This window comes from Lactuca virosa, chromosome 8, assembly GCF_052849685.1.
Source record: "Lactuca virosa cultivar CGN04683 chromosome 8, Lactuca_virosa_CGN04683_v6, whole genome shotgun sequence".
In the NCBI taxonomy this organism is placed as follows: domain Eukaryota; kingdom Viridiplantae; phylum Streptophyta; class Magnoliopsida; order Asterales; family Asteraceae; genus Lactuca; species Lactuca virosa.
Window position 1 is genome coordinate 37,904,360 of NC_136433.1, and position 20,401 is coordinate 37,924,760.

The 20,401-nt window shown below is 43.1% G+C and overlaps 7 protein-coding genes across 7 annotated transcripts; all 7 read left to right on the top strand.

Moving 5' to 3' along the window:
- Positions 1-1,201: 1,201 nt before the first annotated feature.
- LOC145130247 (uncharacterized) lies at positions 1,202-1,855 on the top strand. Its single transcript, XM_079065080.1, has one exon. It carries the CDS (start codon positions 1,202-1,204, stop codon positions 1,853-1,855), a length of 654 nt encoding a protein of 217 aa, XP_078921206.1.
- Positions 1,856-2,819: 964 nt separating this feature from the next.
- Positions 2,820-3,197, top strand: LOC145130248 (uncharacterized). Its single transcript, XM_079065081.1, has one exon. It carries the CDS (start codon positions 2,820-2,822, stop codon positions 3,195-3,197), a length of 378 nt encoding a protein of 125 aa, XP_078921207.1.
- A 4,466-nt stretch (positions 3,198-7,663) lies between these two features.
- LOC145130249 (uncharacterized) lies at positions 7,664-8,317 on the top strand. The gene has a single exon (XM_079065082.1). It carries the CDS (start codon positions 7,664-7,666, stop codon positions 8,315-8,317), a length of 654 nt encoding a protein of 217 aa, XP_078921208.1.
- A 4,129-nt stretch (positions 8,318-12,446) lies between these two features.
- Positions 12,447-13,100, top strand: LOC145130250 (uncharacterized). Its single transcript, XM_079065083.1, has one exon. It carries the CDS (start codon positions 12,447-12,449, stop codon positions 13,098-13,100), a length of 654 nt encoding a protein of 217 aa, XP_078921209.1.
- A 964-nt stretch (positions 13,101-14,064) lies between these two features.
- On the top strand, positions 14,065-14,718 carry LOC145130251 (uncharacterized). The gene has a single exon (XM_079065084.1). The coding sequence runs from the start codon at positions 14,065-14,067 to the stop codon at positions 14,716-14,718; it is 654 nt and encodes a 217-aa protein (XP_078921210.1).
- A 2,513-nt stretch (positions 14,719-17,231) lies between these two features.
- LOC145130252 (uncharacterized) lies at positions 17,232-17,885 on the top strand. Its single transcript, XM_079065085.1, has one exon. It carries the CDS (start codon positions 17,232-17,234, stop codon positions 17,883-17,885), a length of 654 nt encoding a protein of 217 aa, XP_078921211.1.
- Positions 17,886-18,849: 964 nt separating this feature from the next.
- Positions 18,850-19,503, top strand: LOC145130253 (uncharacterized). Its single transcript, XM_079065086.1, has one exon. The coding sequence runs from the start codon at positions 18,850-18,852 to the stop codon at positions 19,501-19,503; it is 654 nt and encodes a 217-aa protein (XP_078921212.1).
- The last annotated feature ends 898 nt before the right edge of the window (positions 19,504-20,401 follow it).

Sequence of the window (20,401 nt, forward strand, 5' to 3'; positions counted from 1 at the left end):
GAAAAGTCGGATGGTTGTATGCGTTGTGGCAGTGGCGGTTCGCATCGGGATGACTTTGGACGTGGCCGGGGAAGAGGTCGTGGGTCCGGGAGGAGCCAAGATGGTAAGGAACGTGTTCGGGACAAGAGTCACGTAAAATGCTACAAATGTGGTGAATTCGGTCATTATAACAACGAATGTCCAAAGTGGGAAAAAGAAGCAAACTTGATCATCGAAGATGAACCGGCATTACTGTGAATGGAGTGGAAAAATAACCGATTAAGGGGGTGATTGTTGGGATTAATCGATTATTTACCTAGGTCACGTGATTATGCATATGGCTGGATTTAGATTTATTTATTGTTTTATATGTTATGTTTTTATTAATAGTTTATTAGGTAGAATAGGTATTTTGGTTTGACCGAATTTGTTGGAGTTGTACGTTGAGAAAGTGACGTTGGAAGATTGAGTCATGGGGTTGTACCGGTTCTTTAGGTGAAGTAATGGGTAGAACTGTATGGCTACTTTCATGCCTCACGTGGTACTCGATAAGGCTATATATAGCCATCTCTTTTCATGAATAAAGTAATGTGTTTTCCTCTATAAACTTCTGGACACTTCTTCTTTCTTTTCGTTAACTATTTTTATATTGTGAGCTTCTTTTCATCCGTGAGTTTTGACACTTGAGTGGGAGATTTCAGAGTTGAGAAACTACATTTGGTATAAGAGCCCCACGGTTCTGGTGAAGGGGGTGTAACTCGTTTTTGTTAGCAGGCTGAAAAAATTGCAGCCTCCATCCTTGATCCATCTGTTCAGTGTTAGAGGAGCCTAACCAGAAGTGGAAGAGACAAGCAGAAAAAATCAAAACGGGTGGGATTTTGGTTTGGATTGCTTGCTGGGTAAAGGAAAACGGGATAGGCAGAAGCTTTGTTTTCTTGACTGGTGGAAAAAGCTCCTGGAACAGGTGAGATCGGAAGAGGTTGGGGCTGTGAAAAGAAAGAAAATAGTGACCATGGTACCAACAAAAGAAGGTGGTTCAATGACATATCAGGTTCCGGTTCTGACCCCAACAAATTATCCGGTGTGGGCGGTCAAAGTGAAGTCCATTATGGATGCAAATGACATATGGGAGACCGTTGAAGCGAGGGTGTCGGGTGACGAATCAGATCCAAAGAAGAAGAAACAAGCTCTTGCTTTCCTGTTTCAAGCAATACCATAAGAGATGGTGTTGCAAATGTCCGATTACACCGATCCAAAAAGGGTTTGGGAAGGATTAAAAACTCGGTATTTGGGTGTGGATCGGGTAAGAACGGCTCGATTAGCAACTTTGAAGAGGGAACTAGAAAGCTTGCGTATGAAGGAGGGAGAAACCATTGATGATTTTGCAGCCAAGTTGAGTGGTTTATCTTCGAAAGCACGGAGTCTCGGACATGAACTTGAAGAAGTTGACTTGGTGAAAAGGCTACTTGATTCTATGCCCAAGTCCTTTCTTCAAATTGTGGCGTCGATTGAGCAATGCTTTGAGTTGGATACGATGCTTTTTGATGAAGCCGTCGGTAGATTAAAGGCATATGAGGAGCGCATCAAAGGATCCGAGAAGGTGGAGGACGTTCATGGTGGGTTGTTGTTGTCAAGAGAAGAAAAGTCGGATGGTTGTATGCGTTGTGGCAGTGGCGGTTCGCATCGGGATGGCTTTGGACGTGGCCGGGGAAGAGGTCGTGGGTCCGGGAGGAGCCAAGATGGTAAGGAACGTGTTTGGGACAAGAGTCACGTAAAATGCTACAAATATGGTGAATTCGGTCATTACAACAACGAATGTCCAAAGTGGGAAAAAGAAGCAAACTTGATCATCGAAGATGAACCGGCATTACTGTGAATGGAGTGGAAAAATAACCGATTAAGGGGGTGATTGTTGGGATTAATCGATTATTTACCTAGGTCACGTGATTATGCATATGGTTGGATTTAGATTTATTTATGGTTTTATATGTTATGTTTTTATTAATAGTTTATTAGGTAGAATAGGTATTTTGGTTTGACCGAATTTGTTGGAGTTGTACGTTGAGAAAGTGACGTTGGAAGATTGAGTCATGGGGTTGTACCGGTTCTTTAGGTGAAGTAATGGGTAGAACTGTATGGCTACTTTCATGCCTCACGTGGTACTCGATAAGGCTATATATAGCCATCTCTTTTCATGAATAAAGTAATGTGTTTTCCTCTATAAACTTCTGGACACTTCTTCTTTCTTTTCATTAACTATTTTTATATTGTGAGCTTCTTTTCATCCGTGAGTTTTGACACTTGAGTGGGAGATTTCAGAGTTGAGAAACTACATTTGGTATCATAGCCCCACGGTTCTGGTGAAGGGGGTGTAACTCGTTTTTGTTAGCAGGCTGAAAAAATTGCAGCCTCCATCCTTGATCCATCTGTTCAGTGTTAGAGGAGCCTAACCAGAAGCGGAAGAGACAAGCAGAAAAAATCAAAACGGGTGGGATTTTGGTTTGGCTTGCTTGCTGGGTAAAGGAAAACGGGATAGGCAGAAGCTTTGTTTTCTTGACTGGTGGAAAAAGCTCCTGGAACAGGTGAGATCGGAAGAGGTTGGGGCTGTGAAAAGAAAGAAAATAGTGACCATGGTACCAGCAAAAGAAGGTGGTTCAATGACATATCAGGTTCCGGTTCTGACCCCAACAAATTATCCGGTGTGGGCGGTCAAAGTGAAGTCCATTATGGATGCAAATGGCATATGGGAGACCGTTGAAGCGAGGGTGTCGGGTGACGAATCAGATCCAAAGAAGAAGAAACAAGCTCTTGCTTTCCTGTTTCAAGCAATACCATAAGAGATGGTGTTGCAAATGTCCGATTACACCGATCCAAAAAGGGTTTGGGAAGGATTAAAAACTCGGTATTTGGGTGTGGATCGGGTAAGAACGGCTCGATTAGCAACTTTGAAGAGGGAACTAGAAAGCTTGCGTATGAAGGAGGGAGAAACCGTTGATGATTTTGCAGCCAAGTTGAGTGGTTTAGCTTCGAAAGCACGGAGTCTCGGACATGAACTTGAAGAAGTTGACTTGGTGAAAAGGCTACTTGATTCTATGCCCAAGTCCTTTCTTCAAATTGTGGCGTCGATTGAGCAATGCTTTGAGTTGGATACGATGCTTTTTGATGAAGCCGTCGGTAGATTAAAGGCATATGAGGAGCGCATCAAAGGATCCGAGTAGGTGGAGGACGTTCATGGTGGGTTGTTGTTGTCAAGAGAAGAAAAGTCGGATGGTTGTATGCGTTGTGGCAGTGGCGGTTCGCATCGGGATGGCTTTGGACGTGGCCGGGGAAGAGGTCGTGGGTCCGGGAGGAGCCAAGATGGTAAGGAACGTGTTCGGGACAAGAGTCACGTAAAATGCTACAAATGTGGTGAATTCGGTCATTACAACAACGAATGTCCAAAGTGGGAAAAAGAAGCAAACTTGATCATCGAAGATGAACCGGCATTACTGTGAATGGTGTGGAAAAATAACCGATTAAGGGGGTGATTGTTGGGATTAATCGATTATTTACCTAGGTCACGTGATTATGCATATGGCTGGATTTAGATTTATTTATGGTTTTATATGTTATGTTTTTATTAATAGTTTATTAGGTAGAATAGGTATTTTGGTTTGACCGAATTTGTTGGAGTTGTACGTTGAGAAAGTGACGTTGGAAGATTGAGTCATGGGGTTGTACCGGTTCTTTAGGTGAAGTAATGGGCAGAACTGTATGGCTACTTTCATGCCTCACGTGGTACTCGATAAGGCTATATATAGCCATCTCTTTTCATGAATAAAGTAATGTGTTTTCCTCTATAAACTTCTGAACACTTCTTCTTTCTTTTCATTAACTATTTTTATATTGTGAGCTTCTTTTCATCCGTGAGTTTTGACACTTGAGTGGGAGATTTCAGAGTTGAGAAACTACATTTGGTATCAGAGCCCCACGGTTCTGGTGAAGGGGGTGTAACTCGTTTTTGTTAGCAGGCTGAAAAAATTTCAGCCTCCATCTGTTCAGTGTTAGAGGAGCCTAACCAGAAGCGGAAGAGACAAGCAGAAAAAATCAAAACGGGTGGGATTTTGGTTTGGCTTGCTTGCTGGGTAAAGGAAAACGGGATAGGCAGAAGCTTTGTTTTCTTGACTGGTGGAAAAAGCTCCTGGAACAGGTGAGATCGGAAGAGGTTGGGGCTGTGAAAAGAAAGAAAATAGTGACCATGGTACCAGCAAAAGAAGGTGGTTCAATGACATATCAGGTTCCGGTTCTGACCCCAACAAATTATCCGGTGTGGGTGGTCAAAGTGAAGTCCATTATAGATGCAAATGGCATATGGGAGACCGTTGAAGCGAGGGTGTCGGGTGACGAATCAGATCCAAAGAAGAAGAAACAAGCTCTTGCTTTCCTGTTTCAAGCAATACCATAAGAGATGGTGTTGCAAATGTCCGATTACACCGATCCAAAAAGGGTTTGGGAAGGATTAAAAACTCGGTATTTGGGTGTGGATCGGGTAAGAACGGCTCGATTAGCAACTTTGAAGAGGGAACTAGAAAGCTTGCGTATGAAGGAGGGAGAAACCGTTGATGATTTTGCAGCCAAGTTGAGTGGTTTAGCTTCGAAAGCACGGAGTCTCGGACATGAACTTGAAGAAGTTGACTTGGTGAAAAGGCTACTTGATTCTATGCCCAAGTCCTTTCTTCAAATTGTGGCGTCGATTGAGCAATGCTTTGAGTTGGATACGATGCTTTTTGATGAAGCCGTCGGTAGATTAAAGGCATATGAGGAGCGCATCAAAGGATCCGAGAAGGTGGAGGACGTTCATGGTGGGTTGTTGTTGTCAAGAGAAGAAAAGTCGGATGGTTGTATGCGTTGTGGCAGTGGCGGTTCGCATCAGGATGGCTTTGGACGTGGCCGGGGAAGAGGTCGTGGGTCCAGGAGGAGCCAAGATGGTAAGGAACGTGTTCGGGACAAGAGTCACGTAAAATGCTACAAATGTGGTGAATTCGGTCATTACAACAACGAATGTCCAAAGTGGGAAAAAGAAGCAAACTTGATCATCGAAGATGAACCAGCATTACTGTGAATGGAGTGGAAAAATAACCGATTAAGGGGGTGATTGTTGGGATTAATCGATTATTTACCTAGGTCACGTGATTATGCATATGGCTGGATTTAGATTTATTTATGGTTTTATATGTTATGTTTTTATTAATAGTTTATTAGGTAGAATAGGTATTTTGGTTTGACCGAATTTGTTGGAGTGGTACGTTGAGAAAGTGACGTTGGAAGATTGAGTCATGGGGTTGTACCGGTGCTTTTAGGTGAAGTAATGGGTAGAACTGTATGGCTACTTTCATGCCTCACGTGGTACTCGATAAGGCTATATATAGCCATCTCTTTTCATGAATAAAGTAATGTGTTTTCCTCTATAAACTTCTGGACACTTCTTCTTTCTTTTCATTAACTATTTTTATATTGTGAGCTTCTTTTCATCCGTGAGTTTTGACACTTGAGTGGGAGATTTCAGAGTTGAGAAACTACATTTGGTATCAGATCCCCACGGTTCTGGTGAAGGGGGTGTAACTCGTTTTTGTTAGCAGGCTGAAAAAATTGCAGCCTCCATCCTTGATCCATCTGTTCAGTGTTAGAGGAGCCTAACCAGAAGCGGAAGAGACAAGCAGAAAAAATCAAAACGGGTGGGATTTTGGTTTGGCTTGCTTGCTGTGTAAAGGAAAACGGGATAGGCAGAAGCTTTGTTTTCTTGACTGGTGGAAAAAGCCTCTGGAACAGGTGAGATCGGAAGAGGTTGGGGCTATGAAAAGAAAGAAAATAGTGACCATGGTACCAGCAAAAGAAGGTGGTTCAATGACATATCAGGTTCCGGTTCTGACCCCAACAAATTATCCGGTGTGGGCCGTCAAAGTGAAGTCCATTATGGATGCAAATGGCATATGGGAGACCGTTGAAGCGAGGGTGTCGGGTGACGAATCAGATCCAAAGAAGAAGAAACAAGCTCTTGCTTTCCTGTTTCAAGCAATACCATAAGAGATGGTGTTGCAAATGTCCGATTACACCGATCCAAAAAGGGTTTGGGAAGGATTAAAAACTCGGTATTTGGGTGTGGATCGGGTAAGAACGGCTCGATTAGCAACTTTGAAGAGGGAACTAGAAAGCTTGCGTATGAAGGAGGGAGAAACCGTTGATGATTTTGCGGCCAAGTTGAGTGGTTTAGCTTCGAAAGCACGGTGTCTCGGACATGAACTTGAAGAAGTTGACTTGGTGAAAAGGCTACTTGATTCTATGCCCAAGTCCTTTCTTCAAATTGTGGCGTCGATTGAGCAATGCTTTGAGTTGGATACGATGCTTTTTGATGAAGCCGTCGGTAGATTAAAGGCATATGAGGAGCGCATCAAAGGATCCGAGAAGGTGGAGGACGTTTATGGTGGGTTGTTGTTGTCAAGAGAAGAAAAGTCGGATGGTTGTATGCGTTGTGGCAGTGGCGGTTCGCATCGGGATGGCTTTGGACGTGGCCGGGGAAGAGTTCGTGGGTCCGGGAGGAGCCAAGATGGTAAGGAACGTGTTCGGGACAAGAGTCACGTAAAATGCTACAAATGTGGTGAATTCGGTCATTACAACAACGAATGTCCAAAGTGGGAAAAAGAAGCAAACTTGATCATCGAAGATGAACCGGCATTACTGTGAATGGAGTGGAAAAATAACCGATTAAGGGGGTGATTGTTGGGATTAATCGATTATTTACCTAGGTCACGTGATTATGCATATGGCTGGATTTAGATTTATTTATGGTTTTATATGTTATGTTTTTATTAATAGTTTATTAGGTAGAATAGGTATTTTGGTTTGACCGAATTTGTTGGAGTTGTACGTTGAGAAAGTGACGTTGGAAGATTGAGTCATGGGGTTGTACCGGTTCTTTAGGTGAAGTAATGGGTAGAACTGTATGGCTACTTTCATGCCTCACATGGTACTCGATAAGGCTATATATAGCCATCTCTTTTCATGAATAAAGTAATGTGTTTTCCTCTATAAACTTATGGACACTTCTTCTTTCTTTTCATTAACTATTTTTATATTGTGAGCTTCTTTTCATCCGTGAGTTTTGACACTTGAGTGGGAGATTTCAGAGTTGAGAAACTACATTTGGTATCAGAGCCCCACGGTTCTGGTGAAGGGGGTGTAACTCGTTTTTGTTAGCAGGCTGAAAAAATTGCAGCCTCCATCCTTGATCCATCTGTTCAGTGTTAGAGGAGCCTAACCAGAAGCGGAAGAGACAAGCAGAAAAAATCAAAACGGGTGGGATTTTGGTTTGGCTTGCTTGCTGGGTAAAGGAAAACGGGATAGGCAGAAGCTTTGTTTTCTTGACTGGTGGAAAAAGCTCCTGGAACAGGTGAGATCGGAAGAGGTTGGGGCTGTGAAAAGAAAGAAAATAGTGACCATGGTACCAGCAAAAGAAGGTGGTTCAATGACATATCAGGTTCCGGTTCTGACCCCAACAAATTATCCGGTGTGGGCGGTCAAAGTGAAGTCCATTATGGATGCAAATGGCATATGGGAGACCGTTGAAGCGAGGGTGTCGGGTGACGAATCAGATCCAAAGAAGAAGAAACAAGCTCTTGCTTTCCTGTTTCAAGCAATACCATAAGAGATGGTGTTGCAAATGTCCGATTACACCGATCCAAAAAGGGTTTGGGAAGGATTAAAAACTCGGTATTTGGGTGTGGATCGGGTAAGAACGGCTCGATTAGCAACTTTGAAGAGGGAACTAGAAAGCTTGCGTATGAAGGAGGGAGAAACCGTTGATGATTTTGCAGCCAAGTTGAGTGGTTTAGCTTCGAAAGCACGGAGTCTCGGACATGAACTTGAAGAAGTTGACTTGGTGAAAAGGCTACTTGATTCTATGCCCAAGTCCTTTCTTCAAATTGTGGCGTCGATTGAGCAATGCTTTGAGTTGGATACGATGCTTTTTGATGAAGCCGTCGGTACATTAAAGGCATATGAGGAGCGCATCAAAGGATCCGAGAAGGTGGAGGACGTTCATGGTGGGTTGTTGTTGTCAAGAGAAGAAAAGTCGGATGGTTGTATGCGTTGTGGCAGTGGCGGTTCGCATCGGGATGGCTTCGGACGTGGCCGGGGAAGAGGTCGTGGGTCCGGGAGGAGCCAAGATGGTAAGGAACGTGTTCGGGACAAGAGTCACGTAAAATGCTACAAATATGGTGAATTCGGTCATTACAACAACGAATGTCCAAAGTGGGAAAAAGAAGCAAACTTGATCATCGAAGATGAACCGGCATTACTGTGAATGGAGTGGAAAAATAACCGATTAAGGGGGTGATTGTTGGGATTAATCGATTATTTACCTAGGTCACGTGATTATGCATATGGCTGGATTTAGATTTATTTATGGTTTTATATGTTATGTTTTTATTAATAGTTTATTAGGTAGAATAGGTATTTTGGTTTGACCGAATTTGTTGGAGTGGTACGTTGAGAAAGTGACGTTGGAAGATTGAGTAATGGGGTTGTACCGGTGCTTTTAGGTGAAGTAATGGGTAGAACTGTATGGCTACTTTCATGCCTCACGTGGTACTCGATAAGGCTATATATAGCCATCTCTTTTCATGAATAAAGTAATGTGTTTTCCTCTATAAACTTTTGGACACTTCTTCTTTCTTTTCATTAACTATTTTTATATTGTGAGCTTCTTTTCATCCGTGAGTTTTGACACTTGAGTGGGAGATTTCAGAGTTGAGAAACTACATTTGGTATCAGAGCCCCACGGTTCTGGTGAAGGGGGTGTAACTCGTTTTTGTTAGCAGGCTGAAAAAATTGCAGCCTCCATCCTTGATCCATCTGTTCAGTGTTAGAGGAGCCTAACCAGAAGCGGAAGAGACAAGCAGAAAAAATCAAAACGGGTGGGAAAAAGCTCCTGGAACAGGTGAGATCGGAAGAGGTTGGGGCTGTGAAAAGAAAGAAAATAGTGACCATGGTACCAACAAAAGAAGGTGGTTCAATGACATATCAGGTTCCGGTTCTGACCCCAACAAATTATCCGGTGTGGGCGGTCAAAGTGAAGTCCATTATGGATGCAAATGGCATATGGGAGACCGTTGAAGCGAGGGTGTCGAGTGACGAATCAGATCCAAAGAAGAAGAAACAAGCTCTTGCTTTCCTGTTTCAAGCAATACCAGAAGAGATGGTGTTGCAAATGTCCGATTACACCGATCCAAAAAGGGTTTGGGAAGGATTAAAAACTCGGTATTTGGGTGTGGATCGGGTAAGAACGGCTCGATTAGCAACTTTGAAGAGGGAACTAGAAAGCTTGCGTATGAAGGAGGGAGAAACCGTTGATGATTTTGCACCCAAGTTGAGTGGTTTAGCTTCGAAAGCACGGAGTCTCGGACATGAACTTGAAGAAGTTGACTTGGTGAAAAGGCTACTTGATTCTATGCCCAAGTCCTTTCTTCAAATTGTGGCGTCGATTGAGCAATGCTTTGAGTTGGATACGATGCTTTTTGATGAAGCCGTCGGTAGATTAAAGGCATATGAGGAGCGCATCAAAGGATCCGAGAAGGTAGAGGACATTCATGGTGGGTTTTTGTTGTCAAGAGAAGAAAAGTCGGATGGTTGTATGCGTTGTGGCAGTGGCGGTTCGCATCGGGATGGCTTTGGACGTGGCCGGGGAAGAGGTCGTGGGTCCGGGAGGAGCCAAGATAATAAGGAACGTGTTCGGGACAAGAGTCACGTAAAATGCTACAAATGTGGTGAATTCGGTCATTACAACAACGAATGTCCAAAGTGGGAAAAAGAAGCAAACTTGATCATCGAAGATGAACCGGCATTACTGTGAATGGAGTGGAAAAATAACCGATTAAGGGGGTGATTGTTGGGATTAATCGATTATTCACCTAGGTCACGTGATTATGCATATGGCTGGATTTAGATTTATTTATGGTTTTATATGTTATGTTTTTATTAATAGTTTATTAGGTAGAATAGGTATTTTGGTTTGACCGAATTTGTTGGAGTTGTACGTTGAGAAAGTGACGTTGGAAGATTGAGTCATGGGGTTGTACCGGTTCTTTAGGTGATGTAATGGGTAGAACTGTATGGCTACTTTCATGCCTCACGTGGTACTCGATAAGGCTATATATAGCCATCTCTTTTCATGAATAAAGTAATGTGTTTTCCTCTATAAACTTCTGGACACTTCTTCTTTCTTTTCATTAACTATTTTATATTGTGAGCTTCTTTTCATCTGTGAGTTTTGACACTTGAGTGAGAGAATTCAGAGTTGAGAAACTACATTTGGTATCAGAGCCCCACGGTTCTGGTGAAGGGGGTGTAACTCGTTTTTGTTAGCAGGCTGAAAAAATTGCAGCCTCCATCCTTGATCCATCTGTTCAGTGTTAGAGGAGCCTAACCAGAAGCGGAAGAGACAAGCAGAAAAAATCAAAATGGGTGGGATTTTGGTTTGGCTTGCTTGCTGGGTAAAGGAAAACGGGATAGGCAGAAGCTTTGTTTTCTTGACTGGTGGAAAAAGCTCCTGGAACAGGTGAGATCGGAAGAGGTTGGGGCTGTGAAAAGAAAGAAAATAGTGACCATGGTACCAGCAAAAGAAGGTGGTTCAATGACATATTAGGTTCCGGTTCTGACCCCAACAAATTATCCGCTGTGGGCGGTCAAAGTGAAGTCCATTATGGATGCAAATGGCATATGGGAGACCGTTGAAGCGAGGGTGTCGGGTGACGAATCAGATCCAAAGAAGAAGAAACAAGCTCTTGCTTTCCTGTTTCAAGCAATACCAGAAGAGATGGTGTTGCAAATGTCCGATTACACCGATCCAAAAAGGGTTTGGGAAGGATTAAAAACTCGGTATTTGGGTGTGGATCGGGTAAGAACGGCTCGATTAGCAACTTTGAAGAGGGAACTAGAAAGCTTGCGTATGAAGGAGGGAGAAACCGTTGATGATTTTGCAGCCAAGTTGAGTGGTTTAGCTTTGAAAGCACGGAGTCTCGGACATGAACCTGAAGAAGCTGACTTGGTGAAAAGGCTACTTGATTCTATGCCCAAGTCCTTTCTTCAAATTGTGGCGTCGATTGAGCAATGCTTTGAGTTGGATACGATGCTTTTTGATGAAGCCGTCGGTAGATTAAAGGCATATGAGGAGCGCATCAAAGGATCCGAGAAGGTGGAGGACGTTCATGGTGGGTTGTTTTTGTCAAGAGAAGAAAAGTCGGATGGTTGTATGCGTTGTGGCAGTGGCGGTTCGCATCGGGATGGCTTTGGACGTGGCCGGGGAAGAGGTCGTGGGTCCGGGAGGAGCCAAGATGGTAAGGAACGTGTTCGGGACAAGAGTCACGTAAAATGCTACAAATGTGGTGAATTCGGTCATTACAACAACGAATGTCCAAAGTGGGAAAAAGAAGCAAACTTGATCATCGAAGATGAACCGGCATTACTGTGAATGGAGTGGAAAAATAACCGATTAAGGGGGTGATTGTTGGGATTAATCGATTATTTACCTAGGTCACGTGATTTTGCATATGGCTGAATTTAGATTTATTTATGGTTTTATATGTTATGTTTTTATTAATAGTTTATTAGGTAGAATAGGTATTTTGGTTTGACCGAATTTGTTGGAGTTGTATGTTGAGAAAGTGACGTTGGAAGATTGAGTCATGGGGTTGTACCGGTTCTTTAGGTGAAGTAATGGGTAGAACTGTATGGCTACTTTCATGCCTCACGTGGTACTCGATAAGGCTATATATAGCCATCTCTTTTCATGAATAAAGTAATGTGTTTTCCTCTATAAACTTCTGGACACTTCTTCTTTTTTTTCATTAACTATTTTTATATTGTGAGCTTCTTTTCATCCGTGAGTTTTGACACTTGAGTGGGAGATTTCAGAGTTGAGAAACTACATTTGGTATCAGAGCCCCACGGTTCTGGTGAAGGGGGTGTAACTCGTTTTTGTTAGCAGGCTGAAAAAATTGCAGCCTCCATCCTTGATCCATCTGTTCAGTGTTAGAGGAGCCTAACCAGAAGCGGAAGAGACAAGCAGAAAAAATCAAAACGGGTGGGATTTTGGTTTGGCTTGCTTGCTGGGTAAAGGAAAACGGGATAGGCAGAAGCTTTGTTTGCTTGACTGGTGGAAAAAGCTCCTGGAACAGGTGAGATCGGAAGAGGTTGGGGCTGTGAAAAGAAAGAAAATAGTGACCATGGTACCAGCAAAAGAAGGTGGTTCAATGACATATCACGTTCCGGTTCTGACCCCAACAAATTATCCGGTGTGGGCGGTCAAAGTGAAGTCCATTATGGATGCAAATGGCATATGGGAGACCGTTGAAGCGAGGGTGTCGGGTGACGAATCATATCCAAAGAAGAAGAAACAAGCTCTTGCTTTCCTGTTTCAAGCAATACCATAAGAGATGGTGTTGCAAATGTCCTATTACACCGATCCAAAAAGGGTTTGGGAAGGATTAAAAACTCAGTATTTGGGTGTGGATCGGGTAAGAACGGCTCGATTAGCAACTTTGAAGAGGGAACTAGAAAGCTTGCGTATGAAGGATGGAGAAACCGTTGATGATTTTGCAGCCAAGTTAAGTGGTTTAGCTTCGAAAGCACGGAGTCTTGGACATGAACTTGAAGAAGTTGACTTGGTGAAAAGGCTACTTGATTCTATGCCCAAGTCCTTTCTTCAAATTGTTGCGTCGATTGAGCAATGCTTTGAGTTGGATACGATGCTTTTTGATGAAGCCGTCGGTAGATTAAAGGCATATGAGGAGCGCATCAAAGGATCCGAGAAGGTGGAGGACGTTCATGGTGGGTTGTTGTTGTCAAGAGAAGAAAAGTCGGATGGTTGTATGCGTTGTGGCAGTGGCGGTTCGCATCGGGATGGCTTTGGACGTGGCCGGGGAAGAGGTCGTGGGTCCGGGAGGAGCCAAGATGGTAAGGAACGTGTTCGGGACAAGAGTCACGTAAAATGCTACAAATATGGTGAATTCGGTCATTACAACAACGAATGTCCAAAGTGGGAAAAAGAAGCAAACTTGATCATCGAAGATGAACCGGCATTACTGTGAATGGAGTGGAAAAATAACCGATTAAGGGGGTGATTGTTGGGATTAATCGATTATTTACCTAGGTCACGTGATTATGCATATGGCTGGATTTAGATTTATTTATGGTTTTATATGTTATGTTTTTATTAATAGTTTATTAGGTAGAATAGGTATTTTGGTTTGACCGAATTTGTTGGAGTTGTACGTTGAGAAAGTGACGTTGGAAGATTGAGTCATGGGGTTGTACCGGTTCTTTAGGTGAAGTAATGGGTAGAACTGTATGGCTACTTTCATGCCTCACGTGGTACTCGATAAGGCTATATATAGCCATCTCTTTTCATGAATAAAGTAATGTGTTTTCCTCTATAAACTTATGGACACTTCTTCTTTCTTTTCATTAACTATTTTTATATTGTGAGCTTCTTTTCATCCGTGAGTTTTGACACTTGAGTGGGAGATTTCAGAGTTGAGAAACTACATTTGGTATCAGAGCCCCACGGTTCTGGTGAAGGGGGTGTAACTCGTTTTTGTTAGCAGGCTGAAAAAATTGCAGCCTCCATCCTTGATCCATCTGTTCAGTGTTAGAGGAGCCTAACCAGAAGCGGAAGAGACAAGCAGAAAAAATCAAAACGGGTGGGATTTTGGTTTGGCTTGCTTGCTGGGTAAAGGAAAACGGGATAGGCAGAAGCTTTGTTTTCTTGACTGGTGGAAAAAGCTCCTGGAACAGGTGAGATCGGAAGAGGTTGGGGCTGTGAAAAGAAAGAAAATAGTGACCATGGTACCAGCAAAAGAAGGTGGTTCAATGACATATCAGGTTCCGGTTCTGACCCCAACAAATTATCCGGTGTGGGCGGTCAAAGTGAAGTCCATTATGGATGCAAATGGCATATGGGAGACCGTTGAAGCGAGGGTGTCGGGTGACGAATCAGATCCAAAGAAGAAGAAACAAGCTCTTGCTTTCCTGTTTCAAGCAATACCATAAGAGATGGTGTTGCAAATGTCCGATTACACCGATCCAAAAAGGGTTTGGGAAGGATTAAAAACTCGGTATTTGGGTGTGGATCGGGTAAGAACGGCTCGATTAGCAACTTTGAAGAGGGAACTAGAAAGCTTGCGTATGAAGGAGGGAGAAACCGTTGATGATTTTGCAGCCAAGTTGAGTGGTTTAGCTTCGAAAGCACGGAGTCTCGGACATGAACTTGAAGAAGTTGACTTGGTGAAAAGGCTACTTGATTCTATGCCCAAGTCCTTTCTTCAAATTGTGGCGTCGATTGAGCAATGCTTTGAGTTGGATACGATGCTTTTTGATGAAGCCGTCGGTACATTAAAGGCATATGAGGAGCGCATCAAAGGATCCGAGAAGGTGGAGGACGTTCATGGTGGGTTGTTGTTGTCAAGAGAAGAAAAGTCGGATGGTTGTATGCGTTGTGGCAGTGGCGGTTCGCATCGGGATGGCTTCGGACGTGGCCGGGGAAGAGGTCGTGGGTCCGGGAGGAGCCAAGATGGTAAGGAACGTGTTCGGGACAAGAGTCACGTAAAATGCTACAAATATGGTGAATTCGGTCATTACAACAACGAATGTCCAAAGTGGGAAAAAGAAGCAAACTTGATCATCGAAGATGAACCGGCATTACTGTGAATGGAGTGGAAAAATAACCGATTAAGGGGGTGATTGTTGGGATTAATCGATTATTTACCTAGGTCACGTGATTATGCATATGGCTGGATTTAGATTTATTTATGGTTTTATATGTTATGTTTTTATTAATAGTTTATTAGGTAGAATAGGTATTTTGGTTTGACCGAATTTGTTGGAGTGGTACGTTGAGAAAGTGACGTTGGAAGATTGAGTAATGGGGTTGTACCGGTGCTTTTAGGTGAAGTAATGGGTAGAACTGTATGGCTACTTTCATGCCTCACGTGGTACTCGATAAGGCTATATATAGCCATCTCTTTTCATGAATAAAGTAATGTGTTTTCCTCTATAAACTTTTGGACACTTCTTCTTTCTTTTCATTAACTATTTTTATATTGTGAGCTTCTTTTCATCCGTGAGTTTTGACACTTGAGTGGGAGATTTCAGAGTTGAGAAACTACATTTGGTATCAGAGCCCCACGGTTCTGGTGAAGGGGGTGTAACTCGTTTTTGTTAGCAGGCTGAAAAAATTGCAGCCTCCATCCTTGATCCATCTGTTCAGTGTTAGAGGAGCCTAACCAGAAGCGGAAGAGACAAGCAGAAAAAATCAAAACGGGTGGGAAAAAGCTCCTGGAACAGGTGAGATCGGAAGAGGTTGGGGCTGTGAAAAGAAAGAAAATAGTGACCATGGTACCAGCAAAAGAAGGTGGTTCAATGACATATCAGGTTCCGGTTCTGACCCCAACAAATTATCCGGTGTGGGCGGTCAAAGTGAAGTCCATTATGGATGCAAATGGCATATGGGAGACCGTTGAAGCGAGGGTGTCGGGTGACGAATCAGATCCAAAGAAGAAGAAACAAGCTCTTGCTTTCCTGTTTCAAGCAATACCAGAAGAGATGGTGTTGCAAATGTCCGATTACACCGATCCAAAAAGGGTTTGGGAAGGATTAAAAACTTGGTATTTGGGTGTGGATCGGGTAAGAACGACTCGATTAGCAACTTTGAAGAGGGAACTAGAAAGCTTGCGTATGAAGGAGGGAGAAACCGTTGATGATTTTGCACCCAAGTTGAGTGGTTTAGCTTCGAAAGCACGGAGTCTCGGACATGAACTTGAAGAAGTTGACTTGGTGAAAAGGGTACTTGATTCTATGCCCAAGTCCTTTCTTCAAATTATGGCGTCGATTGAGCAATGCTTTGAGTTGGATACGATGCTTTTTGATGAAGCCGTCGGTAGATTAAAGGCATATGAGGAGCGCATCAAAGGATCCGAGAAGGTGGAGGACGTTCATGGTGGGTTGTTGTTGTCAAGAGAAGAAAAGTCGGATGGTTGTATGCGTTGTGGCAGTGGCGGTTCGCATCGGGATGGCTTTGGACGTGTCCGGGGAAGAGGTCGTGGGTCCGGGAGGAGCCAAGATGGTAAGGAACGTGTTCGGGACAAGAGTCACGTAAAATGCTACAAATGTGGTGAATTCGGTCATTACAACAACGAATGTCCAAAGTGGGAAAAAGAAGCAAACTTGATCATCGAAGATGAACCGGCATTACTGTGAATGGAGTGGAAAAATAATCGATTAAGGGGGTGATTGTTGGGATTAATCGATTATTTACCTAGGTCACGTGATTATGCATATGGCTGGATTTAGATTTATTTATGGTTTTATATGTTATGTTTTTATTAATAGTTTATTAGGTAGAATAGGTATTTTGGTTTGACCGAATTTGTTGGAGTGGTACGTTGAGAAAGTGACGTTGGAAGATTGAGTCATGGGGTTGTACCGGTGCTTTTAGGTGAAGTAATGGGTAGAACTGTATGGCTACTTTCATGCCTCACGTGGTACTCGATAAGGCTATATATAGCCATCTCTTTTCATGAATAAAGTAATGTGTTTTCCTCTATAAACTTCTGGACACTTCTTCTTTCTTTTCATTAACTATTTTTATATTGTGAGCTTCTTTTCATCCGTGAGTTTTGACACTTGAGTGGGAGATTTCAGAGTTGAGAAACTACATTTGGTATCAGATCCCCACGGTTCTGGTGAAGGGGGTGTAACTCGTTTTTGTTAGCAGGCTGAAAAAATTGCAGCCTCCATCCTTGATCCATCTGTTCAGTGTTAGAGGAGCCTAACCAGAAGCGGAAGAGACAAGCAGAAAAAATCAAAACGGGTGGGATTTTGGTTTGGCTTGCTTGCTGTGTAAAGGAAAATGGGATAGGCAGAAGCTTTGTTTTCTTGACTGGTGGAAAAAGCCTCTGGAACAGGTGAGATCGGAAGAGGTTGGGGCTATGAAAAGAAAGAAAATAGTGACCATGGTACCAGCAAAAGAAGGTGGTTCAATGACATATCAGGTTCCGGTTCTGACCCCAACAAATTATCCGGTGTGGGCCGTCAAAGTGAAGTCCATTATGGATGCAAATGGCATATGGGAGACCGTTGAAGCGAGGGTGTCGGGTGACGAATCAGATCCAAAGAAGAAGAAACAAGCTCTTGCTTTCCTGTTTCAAGCAATACCATAAGAGATGGTGTTGCAAATGTCCGATTACACCGATCCAAAAAGGGTTTGGGAAGGATTAAAAACTCGGTATTTGGGTGTGGATCGGGTAAGAACGGCTCGATTAGCAACTTTGAAGAGGGAACTAGAAAGCTTGCGTATGAAGGAGGGAGAAACCGTTGATGATTTTGCGGCCAAGTTGAGTGGTTTAGCTTCGAAAGCACGGTGTCTCGGACATGAACTTGAAGAAGTTGACTTGGTGAAAAGGCTACTTGATTCTATGCCCAAGTCCTTTCTTCAAATTGTGGCGTCGATTGAGCAATGCTTTGAGTTGGATACGATGCTTTTTGATGAAGCCGTCGGTAGATTAAAGGCATATGAGGAGCGCATCAAAGGATCCGAGAAGGTGGAGGACGTTCATGGTGGGTTGTTGTTGTCAAGAGAAGAAAAGTCGGATGGTTGTATGCGTTGTGGCAGTGGCGGTTCGCATCGGGATGGCTTTGGACGTGGCCGGGGAAGAGTTCGTGGGTCCGGGAGGAGCCAAGATGGTAAGGAACGTGTTCGGGACAAGAGTCACGTAAAATGCTACAAATGTGGTGAATTCGGTCATTACAACAACGAATGTCCAAAGTGGGAAAAAGAAGCAAACTTGATCATCGAAGATGAACCGGCATTACTGTGAATGGAGTGGAAAAATAACCGATTAAGGGGGTGATTGTTGGGATTAATCGATTATTTACCTAGGTCACGTGATTATGCATATGGCTGGATTTAGATTTATTTATGGTTTTATATGTTATGTTTTTATTAATAGTTTATTAGGTAGAATAGGTATTTTGGTTTGACCGAATTTGTTGGAGTTGTACGTTGAGAAAGTGACGTTGGAAGATTGAGTCATGGGGTTGTACCGGTTCTTTAGGTGAAGTAATGGGTAGAACTGTATGGCTACTTTCATGCCTCACATGGTACTCGATAAGGCTATATATAGCCATCTCTTTTCATGAATAAAGTAATGTGTTTTCCTCTATAAACTTATGGACACTTCTTCTTTCTTTTCATTAACTATTTTTATATTGTGAGCTTCTTTTCATCCGTGAGTTTTGACACTTGAGTGGGAGATTTCAGAGTTGAGAAACTACATTTGGTATCAGAGCCCCACGGTTCTGGTGAAGGGGGTGTAACTCGTTTTTGTTAGCAGGCTGAAAAAATTGCAGCCTCCATCCTTGATCCATCTGTTCAGTGTTAGAGGAGCCTAACCAGAAGCGGAAGAGACAAGCAGAAAAAATCAAAACGGGTGGGATTTTGGTTTGGCTTGCTTGCTGGGTAAAGGAAAACGGGATAGGCAGAAGCTTTGTTTTCTTGACTGGTGGAAAAAGCTCCTGGAACAGGTGAGATCGGAAGAGGTTGGGGCTGTGAAAAGAAAGAAAATAGTGACCATGGTACCAGCAAAAGAAGGTGGTTCAATGACATATCAGGTTCCGGTTCTGACCCCAACAAATTATCCGGTATGGGCAGTCAAAGTGAAGTCCATTATGGATGCAAATGGCATATGGGAGACCGTTGAAGCGAGGGTGTCGGGTGACGAATCAGATCCAAAGAAGAAGAAACAAGCTCTTGCTTTCCTGTTTCAAGCAATACCATAAGAGATGGTGTTGCAAATGTCCGATTACACCGATCCAAAAAGGGTTTGGGAAGGATTAAAAACTCGGTATTTGGGTGTGGATCGGGTAAGAACGGCTCGATTAGCAACTTTGAAGAGGGAACTAGAAAGCTTGCGTATGAAGGAGGGAGAAACCGTTGATGATTTTGCAGCCAAGTTGAGTGGTTTAGCTTCGAAAGCACGGAGTCTCGGACATGAACTTGAAGAAGTTGACTTGGTGAAAAGGCTACTTGATTCTATGCCCAAGTCCTTTCTTCAAATTGTGGCGTCGATTGAGCAATGCTTTGAGTTGGATACGATGCTTTTTGATGAAGCCGTCGGTACATTAAAGGCATATGAGGAGCGCATCAAAGGATCCGAGAAGGTGGAGGACGTTCATGGTGGGTTGTTGTTGTCAAGAGAAGAAAAGTCGGATGGTTGTATGCGTTGTGGCAGTGGCGGTTCGCATCGGGATGGCTTCGGACGTGGCCGGGGAAGAGGTCGTGGGTCCGGGAGGAGCCAAGATGGTAAGGAACGTGTTCGGGACAAGAGTCACGTAAAATGCTACAAATATGGTGAATTCGGTCATTACAACAACGAATGTCCAAAGTGGGAAAAAGAAGCAAACTTGATCATCGAAGATGAACCGGCATTACTGTGAATGGAGTGGAAAAATAACCGATTAAGGGGGTGATTGTTGGGATTAATCGATTATTTACCTAGGTCACGTGATTATGCATATGGCTGGATTTAGATTTATTTATGGTTTTATATGTTATGTTTTTATTAATAGTTTATTAGGTAGAATAGGTATTTTGGTTTGACCGAATTTGTTGGAGTGGTACGTTGAGAAAGTGACGTTGGAAGATTGAGTCATGGGGTTGTACCGGTGCTTTTAGGTGAAGTAATGGGTAGAACTGTATGGCTACTTTCATGCCTCACGTGGTACTCGATAAGGCTATATATAGCCATCTCTTTTCATGAATAAAGTAATGTGTTTTCCTCTATAAACTTCTGGACACTTCTTCTTTCTTTTCATTAACTATTTTTATATTGTGAGCTTCTTTTCATCCGTGAGTTTTGACACTTGAGTGGGAGATTTCAGAGTTGAGAAACTACATTTGGTATCAGAGCCCCACGGTTCTGGTGAAGGGGGTGTAACTCGTTTTTGTTAGCAGGCTGAAAAAATTGCAGCCTCCATCCTTGATCCATCTGTTCAGTGTTAGAGGAGCCTAACCAGAAGCGGAAGAGACAAGCAGAAAAAATCAAAACGGGTGGGAAAAAGCTCCTGGAACAGGTGAGATCGGAAGAGGTTGGGGCTGTGAAAAGAAAGAAAATAGTGACCATGGTACTAACAAAAGAAGGTGGTTCAATGACATATCAGGTTCCGGTTCTGACCCCAACAAATTATCCGGTGTGGGCGGTCAAAGTGAAGTCCATTATGGATGCAAATGGCATATGGGAGACCGTTGAAGCGAGGGTGTCGAGTGACGAATCAGATCCAAAGAAGAAGAAACAAGCTCTTACTTTCCTGTTTCAAGCAATACCAGAAGAGATGG

Bases quoted from the DNA above. Each gene is read 5' to 3' on its own strand.
- LOC145130247 (XM_079065080.1), top strand. From the start codon at position 1,202: ATGGTGTTGCAAATGTCCGATTACACCGATCCAAAAAGGGTTTGGGAA.
- LOC145130248 (XM_079065081.1), top strand. From the start codon at position 2,820: ATGGTGTTGCAAATGTCCGATTACACCGATCCAAAAAGGGTTTGGGAA.
- LOC145130249 (XM_079065082.1), top strand. From the start codon at position 7,664: ATGGTGTTGCAAATGTCCGATTACACCGATCCAAAAAGGGTTTGGGAA.
- LOC145130250 (XM_079065083.1), top strand. From the start codon at position 12,447: ATGGTGTTGCAAATGTCCTATTACACCGATCCAAAAAGGGTTTGGGAA.
- LOC145130251 (XM_079065084.1), top strand. From the start codon at position 14,065: ATGGTGTTGCAAATGTCCGATTACACCGATCCAAAAAGGGTTTGGGAA.
- LOC145130252 (XM_079065085.1), top strand. From the start codon at position 17,232: ATGGTGTTGCAAATGTCCGATTACACCGATCCAAAAAGGGTTTGGGAA.
- LOC145130253 (XM_079065086.1), top strand. From the start codon at position 18,850: ATGGTGTTGCAAATGTCCGATTACACCGATCCAAAAAGGGTTTGGGAA.